At 32.3% G+C, this 27,768-nt stretch overlaps 1 protein-coding gene, 2 long non-coding RNA genes and 1 pseudogene across 3 annotated transcripts; 1 reads left to right on the top strand and 3 right to left on the bottom strand.

Annotated features, from left to right (window-relative positions):
- Positions 1-1,190: 1,190 nt before the first annotated feature.
- On the bottom strand, positions 1,191-9,248 carry LOC108473901 (ribonuclease E/G-like protein, chloroplastic). The gene is made up of 14 exons (XM_017775713.2): positions 8,958-9,248; positions 8,008-8,111; positions 7,482-7,663; positions 6,941-7,190; positions 5,771-6,852; positions 5,351-5,668; positions 5,181-5,222; positions 4,764-4,888; positions 4,082-4,229; positions 3,375-3,447; positions 2,846-2,958; positions 2,531-2,650; positions 2,212-2,367; positions 1,191-1,777 (listed from the first exon to the last, which is right to left on the bottom strand). Exons 1-14 carry the CDS (start codon positions 9,101-9,103, stop codon positions 1,598-1,600), a joined length of 3,039 nt encoding a protein of 1,012 aa, XP_017631202.1. The 5' UTR covers positions 9,104-9,248; the 3' UTR covers positions 1,191-1,597.
- Positions 9,249-13,981: 4,733 nt separating this feature from the next.
- LOC108470704 (uncharacterized) lies at positions 13,982-15,690 on the bottom strand. Its single transcript, XR_001869369.2, has 3 exons — positions 15,515-15,690; positions 15,169-15,234; positions 13,982-14,782 (listed from the first exon to the last, which is right to left on the bottom strand). It is a non-coding gene; the product is annotated as an uncharacterized LOC108470704 (long non-coding RNA).
- Positions 15,691-21,807: 6,117 nt separating this feature from the next.
- LOC108471624 (probable terpene synthase 12) lies at positions 21,808-24,148 on the bottom strand (annotated as a pseudogene).
- Positions 24,149-25,917: 1,769 nt separating this feature from the next.
- Positions 25,918-27,252, top strand: LOC108472610 (uncharacterized). Its single transcript, XR_008274109.1, has 2 exons — positions 25,918-26,350; positions 27,003-27,252. It is a non-coding gene; the product is annotated as an uncharacterized LOC108472610 (long non-coding RNA).
- Positions 27,253-27,768: the final 516 nt, after the last annotated feature.

Here is a 27,768-nt window from a genome sequence, read left to right as displayed (position 1 = left end):
TTGTACTTAAGAAGGAATAATCTGCATACCTTAATTTTGGTATATGTAAGTAGATTTTATACCAATATGAATAAAAAGTTATCCTTTTGTTAATTTTACTAACATGGCATCTAATTTTTTAAAATTTTAAAATTTTCAATAACTTTTGTAATTTTTAAATAATTGTAATGATTTTGTTTTAAAATTTTCATAAACTTTTTAAATATTAAAATTTTAAAAATTAATTAGATGCTAACATATCATCACATGACAATTCACATATACTCAGCAAAGTTAAAAATGTTAACTTTCCTATTTATTTTAGGGTGATTTAACAAAAAAAAATATAAAAAAGACGAAAAATTAAATGAAGAGCTAAAATAAACTTTTTTATAAAGTTGGAGGGCTAAATAAGTTATTATGCCATCATAGAAAACATCAGAAATCGAAGCTTTACATATGATTGGCAATCCTTGTTTCATCATATTAGCAGAAGGCGCCATAGTTTTCATTGTTACAGCTGCTGGGTTCTGAGGCAGAGAGGATTTAATGGCCGCCCAAGTGATGGTCATGTATTAACAACAAATGAAACATACTTGGTTGAACCTTTGCAGTTGTCGCATTAGAGCCAACATGTAAGATAAAAAAGTAGAACAGAACTTGTAATTAAAAGGATTTGAATGCAAATGGTGGCAGGAGTGTTTTAGAAAGATGCCCTCGGAAGATTGGCAGAATATTCTGAATTCATCAACTGAAAGTTAAACCGGTGTGATTCTAGGTTCCCAATCCAATCCATCATTTAAATACAACCTCAAATAAAAATGGTTTATTGATTATAGTAAATAAAACCACGTATATTGCTTAGCAGAATAAGAAATTATAGGTTCAATCAAATATGATACCATTTTTTTTTCTTTTTAGACTGCTTCAAGAGATCCCTATTCTTTATATAGTACCAGACCTACCAGGTCTTCAGTTTACGATTGAAATCATCCAACCAACCGATTTGATTGTTTCAAGTTTCAACCATGCTAAGAGCTTGAATTCTGAATCTCAGGCTCTTGCATCTAATAATAACACAGTATTATTGATTTATGTTTAATACTATATCAAGGGATTAGGCATCTGCAGCCTGCAGGTTGAGAGACCAACCTACTATTCTCCTGGCTCAATGCATTCTTAAATTAGAATTGAGACGGTTGATTGTCCTATTTATAAATTACCCTAAACTCTAAAGATATGAACTTTTATTTCTCGGGGAAATGATACTCAACCACTACAATCCATTGAACATTTGAGGGTAAAAAATTTATCTAGCTTTTCTAAGTGAAACCATTGAACATTACTCCAGAAAGATGTTCTCAGGATCAAAATTGGCATGCCAAGTAATATGGAAACCAAAAAAAAAAAAGAAAAAAAGGTAGTAGGAGCTATCCTGGTTTGACTTACAGTGTACGAGTACTAACAGCAACAATGCCCTCGAAATCACTTTGATACTAACCATAACTTCGGTAAGCTCTTTGTTTGTTGATCCTTCCTCTGAATATAAGATCTTTTGGTTTGGGGGTGGGGGGTGGGGGGGAAGAAGCCCACGTTCTATAAGATCAATCCTTCTCTGTTATTTTCTATCAACCTTGGCCCTCTTAACTGGAACAAGCGTCAGTTTCTTCCCAGATTTGCTAGTTCCGGCTTCTGCTGTTCGTAGCATTGATATAGCAACTTGATGCTGGTTTTTGTCTGCTTTCTCTTCTGTAAATGGTTTCAACTCAAATGCTCCCCGGGTGAAACCTCGTGCAACCTGTGTAATAAAATTATGGTGATCAGTGAAAAAATGGCAAAATAAGACTGTAGAATACAAACAAATCATCCAGACAATTTTTAGTTCCAGCCAAATCCACATACAAAAATTATTCAGGTTCAATCAAATTTTTTGCAAAAACACAAATGATAGTAATGGTCAAGGATATCAAGGTAGAAGGTAGATAACATGTTCTGTTGATGCATGATCCTGAACTAGATGAATTACCACCTAAAATAGACTTCGACAATAACTGGGAATTGAGGGATGATGAGACAATGAACAAGCATGTCTATAGACAAATAATGCCAAATACCAAGCATACAACAGTTGAATATATGAATACTGAGTTAAAAGAAATGTATTTCAACTGTATCATTTATATGCTAACTTTAAAGATGCAGAAATGAAATAACTCAATGAACATGATGCACCTTCAAAAGAATCCAAACTTTCAGGGAACTACTCAAAATTGCAAGTCTTGTCCTTTTCCCCGAAGTTAAGTAATTGCACATGTGTTGGTCAACCCTCAGGATAAATCTTGGCCAAGATTTTGGGTTTTCAGGGTGTGCCTTCTGTTTGATCACCGCCTGATTCCAAAAGAAAGAAAGGTATAAACAGATGAATTTTTCATTCCCATTAAAAGAAGAGGAAAACAAGGTCTTATTATAACCGAAATTAGGAGAACTTCATTAAACTCTTATCATTCAGTTGCAAAATGAGCTATGCCCAGAATATATATATAAAACTTACAAGTAATCGACCAATTTCTTGTTCAATTTTTGAAAAGGAGGTCTCCAAAGCTTCAACCCTCCCCGTACCATGACAACAAGTGCATGGTTCACTAACCATAAATGTGACACTAGGCCGAACCTGTTCAAAGATTACACCAATTATAAGTTTAAAGAAATAGTTCAGGTAGAATTGAAGATTAAATATTGTCATTTGAAAATAAGGTTTTATCTTGGGTTCCAAATTAGGATAAATTAGGACCAGGTATAGATATACATCATTCATAGGAGCAAAGTTCCCCGAAAATTAGAAATACAATTTCAGGAACCAGCATACCCTCTTTCTTGTTATTTCCATGAGCCCATGTTTCGATAATTCAGAGACTTTCACCATTGATCGGTCTCTCTCAACTTCTTTCTTAACTTCTTCATATACTAATCTCTTGTTTGCTGAAAATTAGAGCCAAGTAAACATCAATGAGAGATTTCCTTAACTCCATGGAAGTTAGAACACTTCAAGACTAATTAGTTTTACTACTTCAAGCATGTAGCATCTACCCCAGCAGTCTAATAATAAGTTGGAGAGTGAGAGAGAGAGGGAGAGAGAATTATAATGTATATAGTATTTTCATGTTCTATTAGAGCAGCTAACTGAGACAGAAAAAAAAATTCACAATAACTGTAGGATACTTCTAACAGTCTAAGCAAGACATATAGCAATTAAAAGGTGAAAGAGAGAACTCCGATGAACACAGATAACAAATATTCATAGAAAACATAACATAAGCATCTAGAGCAATTTCAATAGACAGACAGGAAGCAAAGATAGCCATAAAAGAAAGAGAGAGAGAGAGAGAGAGACTCACAGTCGTCTGCCATATCAATAAAATCCACTACAATAATGCCACCAATATCCCTAAGCCGTAACTCCCTAGCAATCTGAAAAATAGTAGTTACTGTTTAATAACAAATCCTTTGATCCAATGGTCAGCATTGGTGGATAATTTATTGAAAACAACATACAAAAAGAACAAGAGGCTGTAAGGAAGATTAATTATGCATAGTATACAAGCACTTAATAAAAGATACTTACCCCTGTTTCTTTCACCTTTAATACCTCCTCTCTCCTACACTAACTAAAGATGAAGCTTCTCATTTTTAAAGTTGAGTAGCATTACTGACTTTATATCAAGGTAAATAATTATTGGGATACAGAAGCCGAATTTTTTAAATCTTAATACAAAAGTTAAGTAGCATGATTGTGTATATGTCAGTTGAATTGATTATTGCCATTCACCACAAGGGTCTTAGAGTTGACATCTGCAACCACTATGAGATAAAGTGATTACCCATCTCACATGCAACAAAAAATCACTAACAGTTGGAGTATAAAGAAATCAATTAACAATACCTAATTATATTTCTGAATAAAGTAATAAAAAATTTAGGATCCATTGTCCAATGGCATATTTCCTCTCTCAGATTGATGAAACCAACATATGAATTATGATTGTGGGATGGATGTGCATACAAAGTGGAAAAAAATAATTATAATAAAATTTGTTCAACATACTTGTTTTGCAGCAGCAAGATTGACATCCAAAGTGGCTTTTTCCTGTGATGTTCCATGACCAAACATCCCATGTCCTCCATTCACATCAATTGAGACTAAGGCCTCTGTTTGTTCAATCACCAAGGAACCTCCATTTGGTAGTGGAACCCTGTTGGCAAGAGTTGTACATGACATCAGACAGGAAACATAGAAGGTATAGAACATTCCCCAGTAACACAGCAGCACGTTACATAACCATCCGGGGGGGGGGGGGGAGTTATCAGTATGGCTTCTCTGATAGGAATGAATTAGAACTATTCAACTTATTTATTTAACTTTTTAAGATCATCTCCGTAACTGTAGCTTGCGGGATGTTTAAGTGGCATATGTAAGTTTGAGAAAAGGACAAAACATAGCAGAGATGCCTGGAAAACTCAGAAGCCAATTAAAGGAACAGATAATTTGACTGCCATTTCTTGGGTCTCGGCACCCCATTTCAAAAAGTGGCTATCAAGATAGCTAAAATTTCTCTTCCAGACCCAATTCTCTAATTAATTCACGAATAGTTAATCAGCTGATATAAGGAATCAAATCTATCAGGAGATCAGGGAACGTTATAAGAATTTACAAAGTTCACAAACCCATCCTCACAGCTACAATTTACCTAAAAATTAAGAGATTTGCATATAACAGCTATCCTCACCTTTTGCTAAGGATACTGTTGATCTCTTCCTCAATGTTGAATGCATCAAAAAGGGGAATTCTTTTATCGTATAACTCTACTCGATCACAAAGATCAGGAGCTATATCCTGAAGATAGTTGGTAACCTGACACCAAAAGAAGAGTTGATATCAAGGTATCTCATAGGAAATAACTAATAAAGGAACAGTGAGATGTATGGATAACAATGATGCTAAAATCAGAAATATTGGGTAAAAATATATGAGCCATTTTTTCTTTATAAACAAAATAAATTCAGTAACTTTAACTATGTTTAAAATTTCACCAAGAAGAAAAATTAAATAGAACTGAGGATACACCATGAATGGAAATAAAAAACATGCATGCGTGCATGCAGATGGAGAAGCATTCATTGCCTCAGTCCTAATAATGTAATACCTCATGATATGTTCTTGGCGAGTCAACTACCATTTTGTTAACCTGAAAGGTACATGAAAAAAGAGGTGATATTAGGTGATACTGAAAGACTATCATAAGCTCCTAATGTAAAATAAAACATCTGAAAGGGTATACGGAAGAATGGAAGACAAGATAAATGACAGACTTACATTATCATTAAAGTAATCCTGAACAACTGAGAGTGTTTGACCCATTGCTCTATGCAGCAAAACAGGAGTTGCCCCTTCTACACCTTCATCTGCTGCAAGAGCTGCAGATTTAGCATGTTCTACTATATTTTTCCAAGTCGAAAGCAAACCTTCCAAGTCTTTCTGCAGCTCCTCCAAAGAACGTCCAGTGGCAACAGTCCTTACAGTTAGACCAAACCCCTGCGGCTGCAAAGTTTTTGCTATGACTTTCAGGCGTGTACGCTCAACACCAGTTATCTTTTTTGAGACTCCAATTCTGTCGCAACAAGTGAGTAATATCTGCAACCCAGGAAAACTACTTCAGAAAAATAAGCAACTTATAAAGTCATGCTTTAGACAGAGCAGAGATGGAATTGAAGTAGGAGAAAGGAGAGAAAATACCCAGAATCTGCTTCTTAATTTTGGATAAGGAGTCAGAGTGGGACCTTTTGTACCCAATCCTTCTTTCACAACTTGCACAATTATTTTGGTGCCCTTTCGAACATGGTGCCACTTGTTTTCATCAGCACCCTCTATATCTTGGGAATGTGACACAGAACAGCTATTAGACATTTCTAAAGAAGAGGCACCAATAAGATTTCCTTCTAGGTGGTGCTCTCCATCTAACAAATCTTCAAAATCAGCATCCACTTCACCATAATCAACTACACTACCATTCACGTTCTCTTTAAGAACTCCTAAAACATCAAAATCATCACCAACATCATTACCATCAGAGTTATTATGCATAAATTGCATATCCTCGTCCTCAAAGTCATCTTCTGCAGCATCTTCAAAGAAAACAACATCTTCGGAGGAAGGTTCAATTTCATTTGCTGCGGAAGGCTCACTAAGACTGCCAGAAGCAAAATCTTTGGCTTGTTTCTTTTTCCTTCGACGAAATGGAGGGAATATGAATGGTTCTCTGTTGTGCTTTATGTCCATAAGAGAGTGTCTTGAACTTCCAATATTTACAAATGCACCGCCCATATGGGGAACAAGTTTTGTAACTACTCCTAAATATACACTATCACACTGTACATGGCTTTTAACTGGTTCAAGTAACAACTCAACCAGTTTACCATCTTCCAGTACAGCAATCCTTTGCATGGTACATATCGAAGAATTAATCAAAATAACAGTAGATACAGAGTCCTTGAAAATTACATGGCTGTTTTCTTCGGACAAAAACTTCTCAGTAATTTGGTCATGCTGATTATTTGCTTCCAACCTGGTTTTCTCATCTTTGGCACTGTTGGCCTCCATACCATCCCCATAACTGAGACAGGACAGAGGTGAATGCAAAAACCAAGGTTCCTCAACAGGCTGGTCTCTTTCAGAAATAGTAGAATATAATCCCTCCTCTGCATCACTAATTGCAACCATATCACTTGGTTCTATTTCATCCATGGCTATAAGGTCATTCAAGAAGGGCTTTGATTCGCTTAGATCACTTTCATGATGTTTCATAATCTTATCTTCATCTGTCAAAGCACTGGAAGCATTTGAGTGTTCAGAAACATTTTAAAGAAGTAAGTTACATACAAAATGTCCCCAAAATAGAGATGTTACCTTCAGCTTGAGAGACTGAAGGTTTTATTGGAGTACTAATTTCCTCAATCCACGACCCCCAAGTATGTGGTGGATAGGTTTCAGATTTAGGACTCATCCATGAATCTCTCACCACGATTTTTCTTTCTGGCTTCTTACGTGGAGGAACTGACAAAGAAAATTGTGGCCCAGGTCTCCAAGTGATGTCAGATGAAGGCTGCTTTTCTCCTTTTATGAAATAATTATACTTGAAATTTACACCACAAGCTATCTGCCAAATATCAGTGAATACAATTTACCCAAATGACCAGGTTCATTTTTTGAATGAATATGTAACAATTATTGTCAACCTACCTTTAATCAAAAGAAAGGCCCTATAAATCAAAATTCCATTGTAAAAGAAAAAATAGAGATCTAATGGATATCATTATTCTCTATTTTTTGTCAGGATAAACTTCATTGCTGCCAAGGTGGCAAAAGAATATGTCCTCAAGACTTTAGACACTGTTTTACATCCTAAAGAAGGCCAACTGTGCCACTTATCAAAATTGAATCAGCCTACCTTGACTTCAGCCATCCATATGTTTGCATGTTCAGTAGGAGACATTAGGATTGCAGTCTCTGGTTTCCAGCAGCCTAAGGCAACAGGTTCCCCACTAATGTAGAGGAGTTGACCTTCTGCCAAATCTGCTTCCACAGTCCAAACTACCTCATATAGTCCATCAAAAGTGGCAGTTGACAGACCTGAGAAAAATTAGTTCAGTTTGTCATTCTGAAATACAGGAAAGTATTTCCTGAGAAGGTCACATTATATGTGGATAACTATGGGAAAAAAAGAAAAGAAAAGAAACAACATAAATTTGTGATAATCTTTAAGATTTATATTTCATTCTGAAATACAGGAAAGTATTTCCTGAGAAGGACAAATTTGTGATTAATCTTTAAGATTTATATTTCCAGGAACAACATAAAAAGTCTAGATTTATCAAAGTGCTTTCTGTCAGTTAATATCATCACATCTACCAACATAATAAAGGCATATAATGTTTTAAGTCAATAGAAAATAGCAAAATAGGACTGTCACTTACCTTTCTTTGCAGACATAACTGGGGATCTTGTCAAAGAATTATGATTTCCAGCACACAGAGTAAATCTGAACACACTCCCAAGGGGTATGTGATGGCCAGGAAACCTGCTTCAACAGTACAAATCAGTCGTTGATTTTGAAAGAGTGGGAAAGAGAAGAAGCAATTCCTTTTTTAAGACATTTCAATCCAATGACATTTATGGTTTTCAACCATGTCCAAACTGTAGTTCTGCCTCTTCCTACAACAATATATATTAACGTTTTGCATTTGAAACAATTAGATTTCCCAGTTAAGGAAACAGACTCTAGAAAGAAAATAAGTACAATGCAGCAAAAATGCATAAACATGAGTTCACAGCTTGAGTATATTAGGTGCTGTTTTCGCTCTTGAATAAGTCCAACAAATTGAAATTACAACACCACCAAGAAGGTGGTGAACATGTTCATTAGAGCATCATTAGTATCACAAAATACAACTTTATAGGTTCTCGAATTACATACCACATAAGTGCAAGAAGGAGACCCGCATTCATAGGGTGATACCCAAGCAATTGAGTTAACAAGAAGTAATTATAACTAATAAAGAGGCTTCTTTCATTACTACTTGAGGATGAAGTGTTCTTAGCAGTGGCATTCAGCACGAAATGCAAATCATCCATTTAAAAAACTTTTGATAACCAAGGGATGCTAAAGCCCTTATTAATGCATATCAGCTACTTCTACTGTTCTACGAATATAATAAGTCTATTTAAAATTATAACTCAACAAAGCTATCCAACTAATTCTGTTTTAAGACACTAATGAAAAAGTAAGGAAAATCAAAAGAAGAATAGAAAAATGAAAAACAAGCTCCCACCTTTCACAGCTTTACAAAAATGGGTTAATCCTTATCCTTAAACAAAGGCAATATACACTGAAAAAATAAAATAAAACGGAGCAGGCGGTACGTACGGTGATAAGAAACTAAAGGAGCGAATCAGACACGAGGGAGTTCGTGGCGAGAAGAGAGTGCAAGGGCGAGGCGGAGGCCGAGGCCGAGGCCAGGCTTCTAAGACATCCATGAAAGTGGGGTGCAGGAGCTCAGTGAAGTAAAGCATGGCGTAAGCCCCAAAGAAGGTAAATTTGAGGAGATAGCACGGGCAGTTTCGTCATTCAGAGCTCGGAGGTTCACTGTTCGGAGCTTGAGATTTTGGATTCGGCATTGGAGGATAAATGGATAAATGTTATTTTTTTCCCTTAGAGCATATTCGAGGGGTTCTTTGGCTTTGTATGGTGCCGTCTGTCTCACGTGTGTGCATTCCCACACGTGATACTGAAATTATTTTAACTTTTCAAAGTTAATATATACTGTTACCATAGCAAACTTCTTTTTTAGGTATACTGTTAATATTTTTTTTAATAATCTCATTATATATTTTAATTGTATTTTTTTTATGATACAATGCTTTGAATTAAGTATAGTTTGTCACATCTTAAAATTGAGGGATCCAAAAAGACTAAAAGACTAGTGAGGTATACATGTTAACTGTTTTAGCGCACTATGATAGTATAATCCACTATCCTACTGACTTGCTGGCGAATTAGAGTTTTAATGCATACTAGTGTAAGGTATTCGCCCGTTAGCGGTAACTAAGGATTTAATTATAGGGTATTTTTAAGTGAAAAAAGAGTACGCCTAAAGAATAGTACATTCGAGAGTTTTGGTCGAGCACAAAGAGCCTATTAAGTGTATGAGAAAGTTATAAGAGACTTAACTGTAATGGACTGAGTAAGGTAAGAATCGGGTTTTAGGTCCCGAGCTAGTTTTCTAGACCAAAAACACTGTTTAGTTGATCCGAGGCCGTTGAAGGCCGTTTCTGATCAAAAAAAAATCTTATGCTGATATAAATAGGAAAGATATCGAGTATGTTGTAGGTGATCGGATATTTTTGAAAGCTTTTCCGTGGAAAAAGGTCCTCCGATTCGGAAGGAAGGGCAAGTTGAACTCGAGGTTCATTAGACTGTACTGTATTTTAAAACATGTCGGACCTATTGCTTATCAATTAGAGTTACTGCCGAAGTTGAAGCGGATTCATGATGTGTTCCACGTCTCAATGCTGAGACGGTATTGATCTGATCCGTCACACATTGTCCCTATTGAGGAGATTGATGTACAACTGGATCTAACTTTTGAAGAGGAACTTATTCAGATTCTGGATTGCGATGTTAAGGTATTGAGGAAGAAAATTGTCCCTTTAGTTAAGGTTTTGTGGCAGAATTATGGCACTAAAGAGGCCACTTGGGAACCCAAAGATTTGATTCGACAGCAATACCCATATATGTTTGAGTCAGGTAAATTTCGAGGCCGAAATTTCTTTTAGGAGGAGAGAATTGTAACGCCCCAAAATTTGAATGTTTGATTGTGGAATTCTATAGTAATTAAGTCTTTGCATCTGTGGTTATATGCTTTGTTTATGTGCTTGAGGTTAGGAGTTTCAGTCGCGTCTTAAGAAAGTTTTTGTTATTTTATTCTAAACTAATCTATATCCTTGATTTTTGGTTTAAGGTCAATTATGTGTAAATTTATAACAAGAATGAGCTTGTTGGTTTAATGGTTAAGCTTTTGTATACCTTTTGGTCTTATGTTCAAGTCGCGATACATTCGGTATAGAAATATTTTTGTTGATTGTTAGAATTCTAATCGGTAGTTTTAAAACATTACTTAAATGTTCTTCTTTCCTTCTTCTTTTCATTTTCTTTCTGTTTCCACTTTATCCTTCCCTTCTTTCTTTTTCTCTTTGCTGTCGACTTAGAATTGTACTTCTTATTTGCTACTACTATCGGGTAAGTTCGTTCGTTAATTTTGTACATTCGGTTGTTCGATTCTTGAAATCGTTGTTGATTGTTGGCACTGTGGCAAAAATTGACTTCTTGCTTAAACTATTCGAATCCTTTGTTTATAAGTTTGATTGTTATTCTTTAGGAGAGAGTCTCAAAGATAACAATCCCTATAACGTCCTAGATTCATGATTGCGATGGTGCAAAGGTAATTATTACGCGATTTAGAATTTTCTCGTGTCAAAACATTTCGACGGGATTGGTTGTGTGATAATCTTAGTGTTGTTTCGAATTATTGCTTAATTGGTTATGGACTGTTTGTTTTAGGACTAAGAAATCTTCTATGTTCTTCCGACTTCAAAACTACTTTAGGTGCGTACTGAAAATCCAAGTTTTTACGAATTTCAAACGTTGGAAAACATGGCTGTCGAGGCCACACGGCTATGTGAGCCGCACGATTGTGTGCTAGAACATGTGGTAAGCTGTGTAACTCACTGTCAACCAGGTAAAAGCCACACGGGCGTGTGTTCAGATTGTGTATGACCTTGATAGTGCAAGATTCACATGGGCTAAGAACACGGGTGTGTGTCCAGGCCGTGTAGCTTACTGTTTATAAACTAAAGATCACATGCCCGGAGGAGACGGCCATGTGAAACACACGGGCAAGCACACATTTGTGTGCAGGTCGTGTGGGGCCACACGGGCCAACTACTTAGGCCATGTGAGACCACATGGGAGTGTGGGCCAGTTTACGAAATTTTGCCATATCCCAAGCATCACTTGAACCAAATACAAGCCTTCTGTAAGGCCATTTGAACTGAATTAAATTGATTTTCTACGATCTAAAACTTGAGAACTGATTGTCAGTGTGTATTATGTTTGATTAATGTTAATGGAATTGATTTATTGTATTCGAGTATGAGCGGTATTTGAGTATTCGCATAAAACTTTGTTTTAACTGTCATGTAAAGTTTACATATGCATTGGGTGGGAATTGAATCAAGAGGAAGTATTCTGTTCTGAAATAGTAGATAACTCACTGGTATCTGTGTTCTAATCTGGCAGCTAGATTGCATTCCCTGAAACGTGACAGACTGACATTATGTGGTGCGTAGGGCTGGAAGGGTAATAAATACCCTATTTGGTGTGTTGGGTTAGTCAGAGATGGTATGTAGTAGCTGCATTAGGTAATTGCATCTGTTATGTTCTGCAACTGACTACAGTTTGAATTGTTATCTGTCTATATGATTCTAATCTATAACCGAATGAACTATTTCCTGATTCTGAACCAACATCTGCACTTGGATATCTTAGTTTTACCGATACCCTATTGAATATGTAAATAGTTGGTTCTTTTTTATATTTATTAATTCAATTATTGTTTAATGGATTTCAGGTAAATCATAGGCTTGAACGGGTCAACGGATGGGGAGCTCGGTTATGCGTTTACACTGTTTAGTATTATTAATAATGTTAGTTGTTTCGTAATTTCAGTTAGTTGGATGATAATCATGAAGTACTGGTTTATCTTTATTAAAACTTTTTTTGACTTTAAAGGAGTTTTAATATAAATTTTAGAGTGTGTCTTGATTGTCATACATTGTAACTCTCCAAGCTTGGCCTTATCATCTAGGCCGATTATGGGGCATTACAATGTGGTACAATTTTAGAGTGTCACATTCAGTATTTTAATAACTAGACCAGTGGTTGAACAAGTTAGACCATCAATTCTCAATTCAACCAATTTAATAGGTTCGACCACTAGACCAACAATAAATAAATAATTAAAAATCATAAAAATTTAAAAAATATTAAATTGATTTAATTATTGATTTTTTTGTTTCAGTTTTCTATTTTTACTAAGTTCAATCAGTTTCCTAGTCATTTGGTTCAATGCCTTTGTTTTAACTATTATATCGATTAATACTCTTCATTAAATCTTAACAAAATCTAAGTTTAACGGACAAAATGTATTCAGTTGTCAAGTTCAAGGACTAAAGTGAAAAAAAGTAAAATTACCAAAGTGGACCTAATTGTCAAGTTCAAAAGCTACTAATTATATTATCTCATTTTTTATTCCCATAATATGTATAAAAATACTAAAATAATTATTTCTTAGATTTTATTTTGCAGGGACCTCAATATCGGTGGATGTCGAGTTAACATAAGGCTTTGACTACTGAGTTTCATTGGGATTAAGGAGGGAATAAGGAAAGAGATTTCAATTGGCGAGTCTACCTTTGATCCTCAGCTCTCATAGGAGTTGAGTTTTGTTTTTTAATATTTTGATTGCATTTTAAGTTTGTGTTTGGACTTCGAATCCTATGGGTGTCGAGGTCAGTTTAATATTGACTATTTCTTCTTTTTTTTTTTTGTGAAAATATGTGATAAATCCATGTATTTATTGTAAATTTGGAATTTAGTTATTCTACTTTTATTTATAAGACTTTAGTCCATCTAGTTGTTAACATTGTTAAAATTATTATGTTAAATTCAAATTCATTACAACGCCATTTTTAATTACATCTCTACCAAGTGAGTATTTTTTTTAATTTCAAAGTATTACACCAACAAATTTAGCAATATTAATATTTAGACCTAAATTTTGAAATCAAAAATAAAAGAACTAAATTATTGAGAATAACAAGTATAAAAACTAAATTCTAAATCAGTAAAGAGTATAAAGACCAATGACATAATTTAAACTTTTTTAAAAATATTTCTCTTACTTTTTTATTTATTTTCTTTCTTATAATATATATAAAATTCATATATAATATAACACAAAAACTTGATTATAAGTTGTAGAAACTTCTATATATATATATATATATATCATATTTTTATGTTTATTTTATAATTCATATTCGAGATTCAGAATCGTCCTATCTAATAATATCTTCTCCAAAATTCAAACTAAACTAAAATCTTCCTACTTACACCCAACTACTTGTAAGAAAATATATTTTCATTATACTTTTATCTTTACTTTACTATATTTTGGATCGGTGAAATCAACAAATCCTTCGAATTATTTGAACGAAATTAGTCTAGAAAAAGTTAACCCTGAAAATACACATTTCAAAAAAAAAAAAAAACATAATGCATTAATCCTCTATAAAAATTGACAAAATATAAAGAGTGTAGTGAAAAGCTGGTAGACATCAATTTCTTAGTTGTTTTTGGATATATTCGAGGATGAAGAGAAAAAAAAATTCCTTACAGCACTTTTTTTATATTTGTCTGAATATGCATCAAACTCAAATACGTTTTGAATTCGAGTCATGTTAATCGCGATACTAGTAGAATTTTGCCCTCCTTTATTAATTCACCCAAAAAATAAAAATAAAACATATGATAAAACATATGAAGAGTTCGAGTGAGATGCATATATCATCAGAAACGGGTATCACAGGCCCATAACTTCCATATTAATCGCTGTACAATAAACACCTTCATCACGGTTGTACTATTCTCACCAAATGCAGGAAGCCTCTTGTTCATGCAGCAGAGGCGTCCGGCAATCCGGGCATGTAACCTTCTGATAATCCAACCACTTTTCCAAGCACACCTTGTGAAAGAGATGGCCGCAGGTCAAGCGATTAACCTCCGATTCCGGCTCAAATCGAGTTAGGCAAACCGAACATTCATACTCAGGTTGCTTGCAGCTACATATAGCATCAAACCTCATCGCTGGGGTTCTATTCCGGAACTCTTCCATGTAACTATCACAAGTTGTAGGGGTGAATTCGAATGATTCCGAGGGATTTTCGACAGAATCCGAGGATGGCGATGAAGACGCAATACCGACAATGTGAAGGATTGATTGGAATACACATAGCACTCCTTCTGATGGTGCTGGGAGACCTGAGAGACCCATTTTCAGTATCAAGGTCCCAATAATGGAACGGTAGATGCAAGAAGATAATTTCAGCTACCCTCTAGCTGAAATATATGACCTGTAAAACATAAAAACATCCATTAGAATACAAAACATAGAATTAGAAATCAATGCAAAAGTAATCAAAGTACGCAAAGCAAAATGCTGAGGACTCTGCCAAGAGCCTTGACGGTTTTATGAGAATGTCTCAAAGTGCCTAAACAAGCGAAACCACAGAGTTTGAGTTAGCTAGCTCAAGAGGTTATAGTGTCGAGCCTAACTGCGCCCAAACTCAACAGAACCGGAATGCAAAACGCCAAATAAGAATGATACTAACACGTTTTTAATCCCAAAACTCACATGCAGATAACATCAAAGACGGAAAAAATCACTGATTAAAACACAAATAAACAACGAAGAAAAAAGACAAGGAAGAAGATCATTGTAATTGATTACGAAAATCACCTTTAAAGCAAGGGAGGGAAAATTTTACATAACCAGTGATGAATGATGAGTGGAAACCCTGGTAATCTGCAAGACAACCCATCATTCAATTAGGAAAAAGTGAGGTTATTGGAACATTTGTGGATAAGTACACCAAAGAACTGTGATGTTTTTTCAATGAATTCAAATACCCAAAACCCAACAAAAAGAAAAATGCAACAACAAGGTGATACGAGATCTAATAATTTCAAGCATAATCAAAAGTTCCCATTTATATCTTCCATTTGCTTCATTATTTGAAAGGCGGAAAAATCTTTAAATGCCCTCCAAAAAGGGAAAGAGCAATCTCCAAGAAAGTAAAACTTACACAGGGTCAACTTTGCCGTGTAGAGGGCACCAAGAACAAGAACTAAACAAGATTATTTTTCATTACAGCAATTAAAACATAGAGAAAGCTAATTTGGTTTTCTTTTAACAATAAAATGAAAATATGTAAGCATTTAAAATGTCAGGCAATGGCTGCTCCACAATCCTTCCTTCTTATACAGCAACCCCCACCTTTAACTCTAATTCCCTTAACTATGGTTACTTTATATCATCAAACTTACTTCTACTTGAGTTTAGTTGTTGTAAAAATATATTTATTAAATGCTTATATAAAACAAATAATTATCAAATAAATAAATTTTAATTGAAATAATGAAATTAGATAATCTATTATGTTATAAATTTTTTTATTTTTTGTCAATTTTATTATTTATATTTAAATTTGTAATAAATCTTTCTAATAATAACGTTTTTAAAGTTGAAACCTATATTTTCTATTAAAAGTAAATATATTTTATTAGTGTACTGAATCATTTATAATAATATAAAACAAAAAAAATTATAAAAATATAATTTATTTTATAAGTTTTTTATTCCTCAATTAAGTTAAAATTTAATGGATAAATATATGTCACTCTTTAACAATAATTTACGTACATATTTTACTTTCTCGACCTTGCGCTTTTAACTTGGTAAAATATATCATCAAACTATCTTTTACTCTATTTATTAAAGAATATTTATAACAAATAGATAAATCTTCAATTGAAGTACATTAAAAGCTTAAATACTATTAAGTTGTGCTTTTTTTCTTCATGCTTATATTATTTTTATATTTAAAGTTCGTAACTCCTTTTTTAGTGATATTATTCTCAAAATTCAAACATACATATTTTATTGAGGATACAATATATTTTACCACCGCATTAAAACTTATACTTATATTATAATAATATAAAAAATAAAAATATCTCAAACTAATATAATAAAAATTTAAAGATATTTTGTGTTCGAAATACTTAGGATGGGTTTAGATGAGCGATAGGGTGCGGTGTATTTAATTTACTTTTTATTTAACGTTAGAATACCTAATCTAATTGTCATCGCTATTTTTGACACTAATTACAAATAAATGCATCGTTTATTTAAACCCATTCTTACATAAAGCAGCAAAAAGAGGGAAAGTTTAAAAAACTGAATCTGCCATTTTAAGCTAAAAACAGTGGGAATTGCAAATCAAATGTTTAATTAGTGTTTTCTTAGGCCAACTTGGAATTTTTTTAAAGTAAAGAGCAAAATGCGAATGGGAATTCATATGTAAGGAATAAGAATAGGTTGCTTGGTCTTCTCGTGAAAAACAATGAAGGCTCTCTTTTCATATCCTTTCTTTGTCAATAATTGTCGAGCAGCCGTCTGCAACATTTTTTATAAAATAAATTATATTATTATTGCATTTTTATAGGATTGAATCTAAAATATTATAAAATTTAAATTTTTAATGTTATTATTTTAATAAAAAATTATTTGTTTTCTAGATAAATATTAAAATTCTAAGTGTACTTTAATTTAATATATAAATTATGATTAGGTAATTATAAAAATAAAACTTTATTTGTGATTTAAATGTATACTTAATTTTGATTCAATCATACACATTTGAAGAAATAAATTCATTAATATATTGCATAAATATAATTATGTGTGTTTGCAATATATAAATATAAAATTAAACTATATTAATAAATTGTGATAATTTATTCAAATCAAAATTTTATATATAAAATTATAAATTAAACTAAAATTCATATTTAAATTCTAATTATAAATATTCTATTCAAAATTTTTATTCTTATTTTTAAAAATATTTCACTTTATTTTAAACAAAATTAAATCTTAAATGGAAAGATTTCAAAAGAACTTTATAAAGAAATAGCTCTAGTAATTTTTATTGATTTAATTTTTAAAGTAGTTATCAAACAAGACATTTTAGCTTAGAAAATTACTTCTGCAATAAAGAAGCTTGACGATATGATTTTAATAATTCAGTTTATGATTTTTTTAAAAATTATGTGAATTTAATTAAATAATAATATTTCTTTGATTGAGTTGACTTGAGACTTGAGGTATTTATGGGTTGGACTGGGTCGGGCTTGAACATAATATTAATTTATTTTATATTTGTCCAAGCCAAGCCCAACTGAAATATAAATCTAAAATTTTATTTAAGACCGTCTATATTAATTTTAATTATTTTAAAAATATTTATATTATTTTAATATAACATTTAATTATTTTATATATTTTTCTATTTATTGAAAATTTTATATAGTCATATTAACATTGTTTTAATGTTTATATTAGAATAGTATTGTATATTTAGTATAGATTTTTTAATGTGTTATTAATTACATTATATATAAAAATAACAAAATATAAAGTATAATAAACATTAAAAACAAGTTCAAGCCCAACTTATATTTAAACGGGCCTAATATTTTTGCTCAAACTCTCCCAAAATTTAAACTGACTTTTAGATCTGAGCAGTAATTAGGCCCATGAACAAGTCTACTTGTAATACCACTTGATAAATTAAATTATATATAGTATAGACTAATTATTTAAATTTACACAGAAAACAATGATCTCACTTTTAAATTAATGTCTTTAAAAATATAAATAAATGTATTTAAATTTTTTTAATTGGGGATGAGAAAATAACAAAAGAGAGAATAATAAAGTTTGAGCTCGTGTTATTTAGATGCTAGATTGAAAGTTCTAGCCATTGCTCCAAGTCTTGGCATAAATATATTTAGACTTGAAATGAAATAATTATGATAAATTGTGTACCATATAAAATAAGTTAAAACATGATATAAACTCTTATGAGAAAAATAATTAATATAAAATATTTATGTATACTTGTAATTATTTAAGAATTTAATTGATATGATATCACACATAAATTAAATCTCAATTCGGTTATAAAATAACTGAAAACTTATTATTTTTAAAAATAAATATTATTTTAAAATTTTATTTACATAAAATCTAGAAAATACAATTGCACAATAAATTTTAAACCCAAAACATCAAAATCATAATTATTTAAACTTTACCCAAATTTCTTCACCTACAATATCATAATGTAGTAATAAAATATTTTCCATAAGTACATTGGATTGGCAGAATGGTTTATTATTATTTCGTGAATTAACATTAGAGAAAAAAAAAGAAGATGTTTTTGAAAAGCATCTAAAACTAGCTTCTTAATACATTTAAAGATTTAGATTATATCTAATTATAATGCTCAACTGGCAGACACTTGAAAGTGATAGAAAATCAAATCCTGCATTGAGAGTAAGTATCGGTGGATAAGTAATCAAAATCATGGTAGGGGTTATCTTTCCCAATTTTGACAATGACTCTCCTATGAACTTTCCAAATCAGAAACCAGAACAAAAAAAATTTATCTTTTCCAACTCCTCAGTCTGGGTGACTGAAAATGAAGTTTAACCAAAAACGATACCTTGGTTAACTCTGAATTGGCTATTCAATAAATAAGCTGTAAATTACATTATTATTGTTAATTAAATATATAGTAGGAGTTAGGAGAGACAAACTCAGTAATATGAAATAAAGTAATTAAAGGTGTGGAAACAGCATGAAAATGAAAATTATTAAGTATAACTAACTTGGTTGCGAAGAATAAAGGATGCGGAGAGAAAATGGGCAAATGAGGGGGCAGGTTCTTTGAATCACATGCCCACTGTTTTCTTCTAGCTTTTTTAGGCACCCACCTTATTTGGCTCGCTTCCATTTCTTTAATATAATTTGTATTTTACGTCCAAATAAACAATGCTACTCTACTTTTTTTGAATTAATTGCATTTTTGGGCTCTCCATAACATCTCAAACCAAGGTTTTAGCTTTTTCTCCACTCTTTCTATTCAAAGGAATTGACAAAACAATAATTTTGTTTATATTTAATTTATCCACCATCTTCATGATTTGATGAAGTTCATCACTCAATTTTCATTCATTTCTGACACGTCTGTTGTTAACAAATTATTTCACTTTGGTCACCCTCGATTATAAGGGTCGACAGAAATCTTCCATTGCAAGTCGATATTAACAGTGAGAGTTGAGGATGGTTATGGATTATGAGAGCAGTGGATGAGATTTGAGTGTGTAGGAGGTGGTAGAATATTGAGTTAATGGTGGTGCAAAGTGGAGGGTGAAGTTTAGAAGAGACGAGGTGAAAATTATTTACATATGGGGAAAAGCAAAATTTGCCATGTCAGCCAAGTGACTAAAATGAAAATATTTGTGAACAGCAATCTTCTAATGATATAATTTACCTTTTTCGGGTATAAATAATAGCCACAAGTTGAGGACGGAGAGTGGGGACCGCAACAAAAGAAAGGGAAACAGAAACACAATTGCTATTCCCTCATATACAACCAACAATCCAGCCCAAGCAAGGCCCACTCCAACTGTCCATATTTCAAATTCTGTGGAGCGCTTTTTTTTTTTTAAATGCAAGTATTATATAACATAGATAATTATGATTAGATATACTGCAATTAAAAATTAAATTTTTACAAAAAAGAAATTAAGTATTTTATCCATTTATTCTTTATATTTTTAAAATATATGTAAAAAAAATTAGGTTCCAAATTTAGTTTTGTGTAAAAATAAAATTAAAAAGTAAATATGGATCTCATTACATGTTTTAGTCCACTTGGAAAGGTACTCTCATTTTTCAATTTCACCACATCACTCAACGCCTTGTTTGTCGTACCATAAAATAAATGTTTCGGATATAGTTTATGACCAAGCCTCATACTTCGTGTATTTATATAATATTGATTTTTTATGTCACATGTATTTATACATTTAATTATTTTAACTTAATTAATTGATTTTAGAATAAATATATATTTTAATATATAATTTGATTTCAATATTACCTAAATTATTTTTATTCAATTTGATTTCTGAACTCAACCTTTGTCGAATATTTAAGTACACTTTTGTAAAACTATTTAAAAAAAAAGACTTGACATGGCACGGATGTCACATCGAAAATGAGTTTTAACTATAACTTTAATGATATAACTATAACTTTAGTGATATATATATGAAATATATAAGGACATCATAAAAAAATCCATTTTCATAAAAATAAAATATACATTTAAATAAATTTTCATAATTTTATAGATTCTTTTGATACTTTTATTTATTTATTTTTTTGTAACTTTAAATAATTTTATAGTTTCTGTATATATATATATATATATACATATATATTTGTCATTCTATAAAAATTCAAATAAAATCTCAAAAAATTAATTTTATATATTTCTTAAATTTTTATGTTTTGTTAATTTAAATTTTTTAATTTTAAATAATTTTTTAATTTTTATAAAACTTTTGAATTTTTTATATTTTTATAATTTTTTTGAAAAAAATTAATGTGTTTTTGACGTGATAGATATAGCTTGTTGATGATGTACCATGTGGGCCATAATAATTTAATTGGTCAACATCATTTCATTTTAACAAAATTATAAAATTGGACTTAAAACGTGTGATGGAAATAAAATATAGTACTAATTTGAAAAAGAAAACTTAGGTAGAAATTTAAATATTAAAGCTAAAATTAAGTACGGAATTATATTTAATATTTTGTTTTATTAGTGTAAGTAATTATTGTTTAAAGATACATGATTATCAGATTTATAAAATACATGATTATTTACTTTTATTTTCTTAATAATATATTTTTATTTTATGTAATAAAAAATTAAAAAATATTATTATCTACACACTTGAATGATTTAAGTATAAAGAAAGTGTAATTCCATATTTTCGAAATTTATCTATTCAATTTTTAGTTTTAATATAATAAAAGTATAAATAAAAATAATGTACAATTCAAGATGAATATAACATAAACTTAAATATTTATCGAATATTATCTATTTAAAGTTTTAGTTTTGATATAACAATAAGTATTTTCTTACATTTAAATTATAAAAATTAAAATAATAAGATATTACTTAATTATAAATTCAAGATCAATTCAATACTTATTTATATTTAGTTGTAATACAATAATTAAGATAATAGTTTATATAAGGTAAAATGTCAAATTTAACTTTTTAACATTTACATATTTTATCAATTTGACTATTATTTTTTTTTAGCTAAATTTAGTTATCAAATTTAAAGAAAAATTATAATCCAATAATGACCCTAAAAATAGTTTCGGATTTCACCTTAATTCAAGACGTCAAACGAAATCGGCTCTGCTTAAAAGAAGCACCACTTATGAAATTACATTCTCGTTTCTAGAAATAGGCTCAACAATTAATAATCGAGCTTGATTCTTAAATAGATTATCTGGACTTCCATGCGCATCTCCATGCTGATATATGCATTGGGAAATCCTAGCCAGATTAATAGCGGTTTCTATATAATGTTTTGAAAATGGGGAGCCATCAACATAACATTTGTTCAACTTCTGCCAATAATCCTCGATTAAGTCACTCATGTGTTGGCGAGCCATTGCCTCTGAGCACCCAGTTTCGTTCATGTAGCATATTATTGCGTTTACACTTTTGCCTCTTTCTAATTCATCCTATAAAGCATTTCATGAATTAGTTCTCGGTCCATGAAACTCAAACAAGACAAAAATTAATGGTGGAAATCAGTGCATATGTATATATATATATATGTATATATATATACACCTTTGCAGTGCCTAAATCATTGCAAAGTCGAAAAATAATGGATGGCCATCTAATGACATCATGGTAATGTTCCAAGCTATGAAGTGCTTCAATGGTGATGTTTGCTCTCTGTAAAAAGTAGGTGTGGACTAGACAAAGATGTCCCGATACAGGCAACCATGCATTTTCAAGATATTCTTGGAATGTCGGAATGTGTTTCCTGTGTGCCCAGTTTGCTTCTTTTAAGAATGCTTTGCATAGATCAGCCCACTAAAAAAAGGAAGAGAATTACGATTTTAATTAGATATATGAATTGTTGTTATACACTGGTATGTACTATGTACCGTACCGCTTTTCTCAAGTAAGGAAGGATGTTTTGTCCCTGGTCTCTAAGAGTTTCATAAGCCATCTCATTTATAGAGTTATAAAGGGCAAGAAAGCATAGCTCCATATAATCGGGCAGATTTTCTACGGCACCTAAATCCCATCTGAATATTAAAGGAATTTATTAGTGAATAATAAGATATAAATAATATTTCATATAAATACTTTCAAACCTTTGAACAGCATCAATAAATGACTCCAGTTCATCCAAAGTGCCATGAACATCGTAAATATCATCGATTGTAGTTACAAAGGAAGCCACTTTGGTTAGAAACTTTTCTACAATGCCTGAATTGAGGTTGAGAAACCACTCCGACCGTCCAAAATAAGCATTCCGTAAGCCTGTCCCTTGCGAAATTCAACTTGCTCGCCATCCCCATGTCCATCCACCATCTAATAATATTATTAAGTCATGTTAAGTACTGCAAGTAACTATAAAACATATATAGCTTTGAAAAACTTAACAGCTTATCATCTAATTAAATTACCTTGACATCTCTTTGAGATCTTCTTGAAGTGTTGACTGCACCATGTTGAAATCCACCTTGGCCAATTCCAGCAGGTTGAGTTTTGCATTATCTCTTTCGCCGTAATCCTCGATGTACCGTCGAGTTTCCAGCCTGAGCAATTTCCGATGCAGCGGCAGATCCAAGGCGCGGGTCACCTGTTGTGTTAAATCTTTCTCCTCCTCGCTAATACCCTTTAGATGCATCCGTGTAAAGACGAGGGCTTCATCCATCACATCCTCTCCTTCAAAGCGCAGAAGTGAAGCTTCGTACAAACTCAACATTGCTTTCACATCCTCGCACAGGCATTCCTTGAAATTTCCCTTACCATCCATGAAACCTTTAAACACATCTGCATTCAGAAGTATAGTCAGAATAATGGCAACCCAGACCTAGATTTTGAAAGCTTTAAATAACATATATTACCTTGAGAGATGTCGTAGCCGTATTGCCTGAGGAGTCTGAATCTTAGAGCTACTGCATGCAGGCCAATAGTATTCTCTGTTGCGACACCGGAGACGAATTTCGCTAGGGCTCTATTGATATCCATCTCGAAACGATGCTCCAACCCCAGCCGTTGTATGTCATCGATCAGTTGAAGCAAGTTCAGTGGGTCTGCATTTTCATCATTCATACCACACCTCAATTCCTCCTCTAACTTCGCTGCTCTCTCTTTGTATATGATATCCTGCCAATGTCATTAGCTAGCATGAAATGATTAATTAAGTAAACAAACAAACAAACAAAGTGTGAGGTTGATTACGTACGGCACGATCATTGTTCAAGGACTGAAGGAAATCGTAGCTCCAAATACTTGGCTGGTAATTGACTGAAGGTCTTTCATCTTTGGGGTGATGAGAAATGGAAAACTGAGTGGTGGTGGAGGACACAGCACCCAAGAAACGGCAAGTGCTCCTCAAAGAAGGAGGCTGAGATTCAAGTTTTGCAGGGACCATGATTTGCTTAGGGCTCAATCGGGGCAGGCAGAAGAGTATAGGGTGTGCCAACGCCATTTTCCGTGTGCTGTTTTTGTTACAAACAAATATTTTGACGTAGCTGAATTGTATAAACTCTAGTCCTCTTTATACTACACATACGTAGCTTTCAAAGACAAATTATAGTTTAGTCGATGAGGCAGGACCCGGTGGGGAAAAAATTTCAAATTTCGCGTTATGACACGAGTGACTCGACGATAGTATGTCGAATACAGAAACAAAGTTCAACACAACTACGACAATTATGTATTTAAAAATATTAATATGTAGGTAAATGACAAACGATGGGAGGATTGATTTTTGGCTAGAATTAAAATGTAAATGTTCTACTGATAGTCACTAAACTAATTATAAATACGACAAAGGCAAGTGCACCTATCGAACAATAGTATAGTTATGGTGAGTAGAGAATATCGTATCCATAAGAACTAAAAGTACTAATAATTACTATCTTCTTATTATTTAGAGGACAAATTGGAGTGATTGTGTTTTAAATCTAAAATTACTAAACTAATTTAACTAAGTATGCAACAGAGAATGAATCAAGGAAATAATCGAAGATAACCAATGAGATAGACAATACTCAGAAAAGAATCCACCTATACTTCACATTTTATTATGAATCTGAATTAAACGATTTATTCACTTGTGTCTTGATACATAGAAATCCCTAAATTATGTTAATATCTCTTTCGAGAGTAAGAACAACTAACTCTAGGTTGATTAATTGAAATCTCTTTCTAATTAAAACCCCTATCGTCGCATTAATTCGATCTATGGATTCCCTTATTAGATTTGACTCTAATCCGATAGATTTATATTATCCTATTTCTAAGATTGCATGCAACTCTACTCAATTATGTTAGATCTACTCTTAAATAGGGACTTTTGCTCCACTAAAATAAGCACATTAAACATGAATTAATATCCTGAAAATATTAAAACAAGAAATAAGCATACATAATTGAGAACAAGAATCAATTATTTATCGCGTAAAACGGAAATTAAATAAAAGGATTCATCAAAGGTTTTATCCTCCCTAGGTATCTAGGGAATTAGTTCTTAATCCTGAATAGAAACATTTCAAAGTTAGAAAAACCACAAGACATAAAGAAACTCAATAAAACTTTGAAATAAATTAAAAGGAGGTCTTCGATCTTGATGGAGATCCATTTTCGAGTTGATTCCGATGATGTTATTCGAGTGTTTTCTTCGATCTTCTCTGATTTCCCATATGTTTTCTTCTAATGGGTATTTATAGACTTTAGAATACTCAGAAATCCTAAAAAATAGATTTTTTTCCGAGTATTTAAGAAATAGAGTGCGAAATCGACATGAGCTGGCACATGTGCTTGTGTCCAGCCCGTGTAGCTCACACGGGCGTGTGACCAGCTCGTGTGAAAATGCCCAGGCTGTGTGGATTCTGAAAACAACTCTTTTTGTCTAATTTTGGCTCTTTTTTTGCTCTTTTCACTCCTACATGCTCTCCTAAGTATAGAAACATGAATTTAAAAGATTAGGAGCATCAAATTTATTAATTTGCATTATTAATCATCCAAAAAAACATTAAAAATGAGATTAAAATATGTTACTTTATAGCTTATAATATATTAAAATAAATTTTTGCTAAGTGGTAAAGTTAATATTTTATTTATGTAAATAGTATGGTTTTAAATTCAACTACATTTGAATTTTTTATTGAGTTTTTTTTTTAAAATTTAATTCGGCTACTTTATTGATAGGAGGGAGCACATAATCCTAAAAAGAAAAAAAACCACCTAACCTACCAATTGAAATACAAAACATCACGAAAGAGTGGGCGAAGCCTCAATTTTTCATTTCTTAAGATAAAACCAGTCCCCTACTCTTTTGTAAGTGAAGAAAACGCAAATTTTCCTAAAAAAGAACACAACAAGAAAACCCTAAAGACTTAACCTTCCCTTATTCTTCCCTTCTTTTGTCGCATTGCCAAAATTCATTTCAACGGTGGACCTGTTAAAACAAATCCTTTATTCTCGTCTTGACTTCGTTCCCCCGGTCCATCATCTTTTGAGTTCCTCGGAGCTTTGTTAACCCGTCTTCTTTTTTAGACTTAGTCCATCAAACATCCATACATTTTCATTAATCAGTTCTTCTTTGGTCTCTAGCTATGATAGGTTCAACCTCCAATGGAGTTTTTTCCACCTAGAAAGTCGAAAAATCGCTTCCTCTGCCCTATGCAGCCATTGTATGCGCCGCTCCGTTGGCTTTTTGCGGTATGAATCGGAACTCAATATTTCAAAAAATTCTTGACATTGCTATTATTTTGTTTATAACTCCCCCGACGACTGATTTGTAATTTTCATGGTTTTGCAGTTTTTTAATAACGATCCTTGAGTCCCCTTCTATGATAACATCACTAAATCCCATTTTTTTTTAGCAAAAACGGCTCATTTAAGGTTTGCATACACTTTAGCAATTGTTAGATCTCTAACATTATAGATCGAGTCAGAACACAAACCCATTACAAGCCCCGTATGATTTCTAATGATAATTCCTAAGACTGCTTTGTTGCTTTGTTGAAGAAACGCAAAATCAAAATTAATTTTAACTTGACTTTCTGATGGAGGCTCTCATTGGGTAATCACTGTGTTATGTTGACATTTTAGTGCTTCCTTTAGCTTGTCAAGATCCGCTAAGTATGCTTTAATATAAGCTACAATCTCGCATGTTCTTTGTCTGATGCTTTCAAGGAAATATATATTCTTGTTATGCCATATTGCCCTTAATGATACTGCTAAGCATGAACATTTATATGCATTATTGAGATTGAAAGTCTCCGCTAACCATTGTTTCCATTCTTGATTTTCATGAACGGGGACCAATGTCAATGTCATTTACTGGACGACTTGTTTTGCGAGGATGTAGTCTCGGAAGATGTAGCTTACAAACTCATCTTCTTCTCCACAAAGTGGGCATAAAGCATCATATATCAGTCTACGACCTTTTAAATTACTTAAAGTAGGCAAGAAATTATTTGTAATTCTCCATAGATTAATTCGAACATTACTGAGAATTTTTAGACTCTAAATTTTTGTAAAATAACTTCTAGTTAGATCCTAGTCTGTTGTAATTTGATTTCCCATCATATTTAAATCTTCTAAGACACTTTTTGTAACCGTTTTTTACCATGTATTCCCCTAACCTATCACCTTACCAAACCCTTATATCTAGTTGCAGAGCGTTCCCCAAAGGAATAGATCCAATCTCTCTAGCTTGTTCTTCTGGGAAAAACCCTCTCAAGGTTTCCTACTTCCAGGTGACAGATTCATGATTTATAAGGTCTACAACTAAAATGTACCTATAATCAATATTCTGAAACTATAATTTTCCTTCCTTAGGAAGCCATGGATCGTTTCATATGTTAACTGATTTACTATCTTTGATTCTCCAACCCATTCTTGATTCCAAAATACTCCGAGCGTTCCATATGCTTTTCCAGGTAAACGAAAGGTAAGCCCCTAGTTCGACATTCAAAAAGTCACTTCGTAGGTAGTATTTATATTTCATTACTTGTACAAGTAAGTTTATGGGATTGGTGATTAGCTTCCATCCTTGCTTTGCCAACAAGGCATTATTAAAATTTGATAAATCTCTAAATCCCATCCCCCCATGCGCCTTAGGGATACAAAAT

This window comes from Gossypium arboreum, chromosome 11 (genome assembly GCF_025698485.1).
Source record: "Gossypium arboreum isolate Shixiya-1 chromosome 11, ASM2569848v2, whole genome shotgun sequence".
In the NCBI taxonomy this organism is placed as follows: domain Eukaryota; kingdom Viridiplantae; phylum Streptophyta; class Magnoliopsida; order Malvales; family Malvaceae; genus Gossypium; species Gossypium arboreum.
This window is presented reverse-complemented; position numbering and strand designations above follow the sequence as displayed.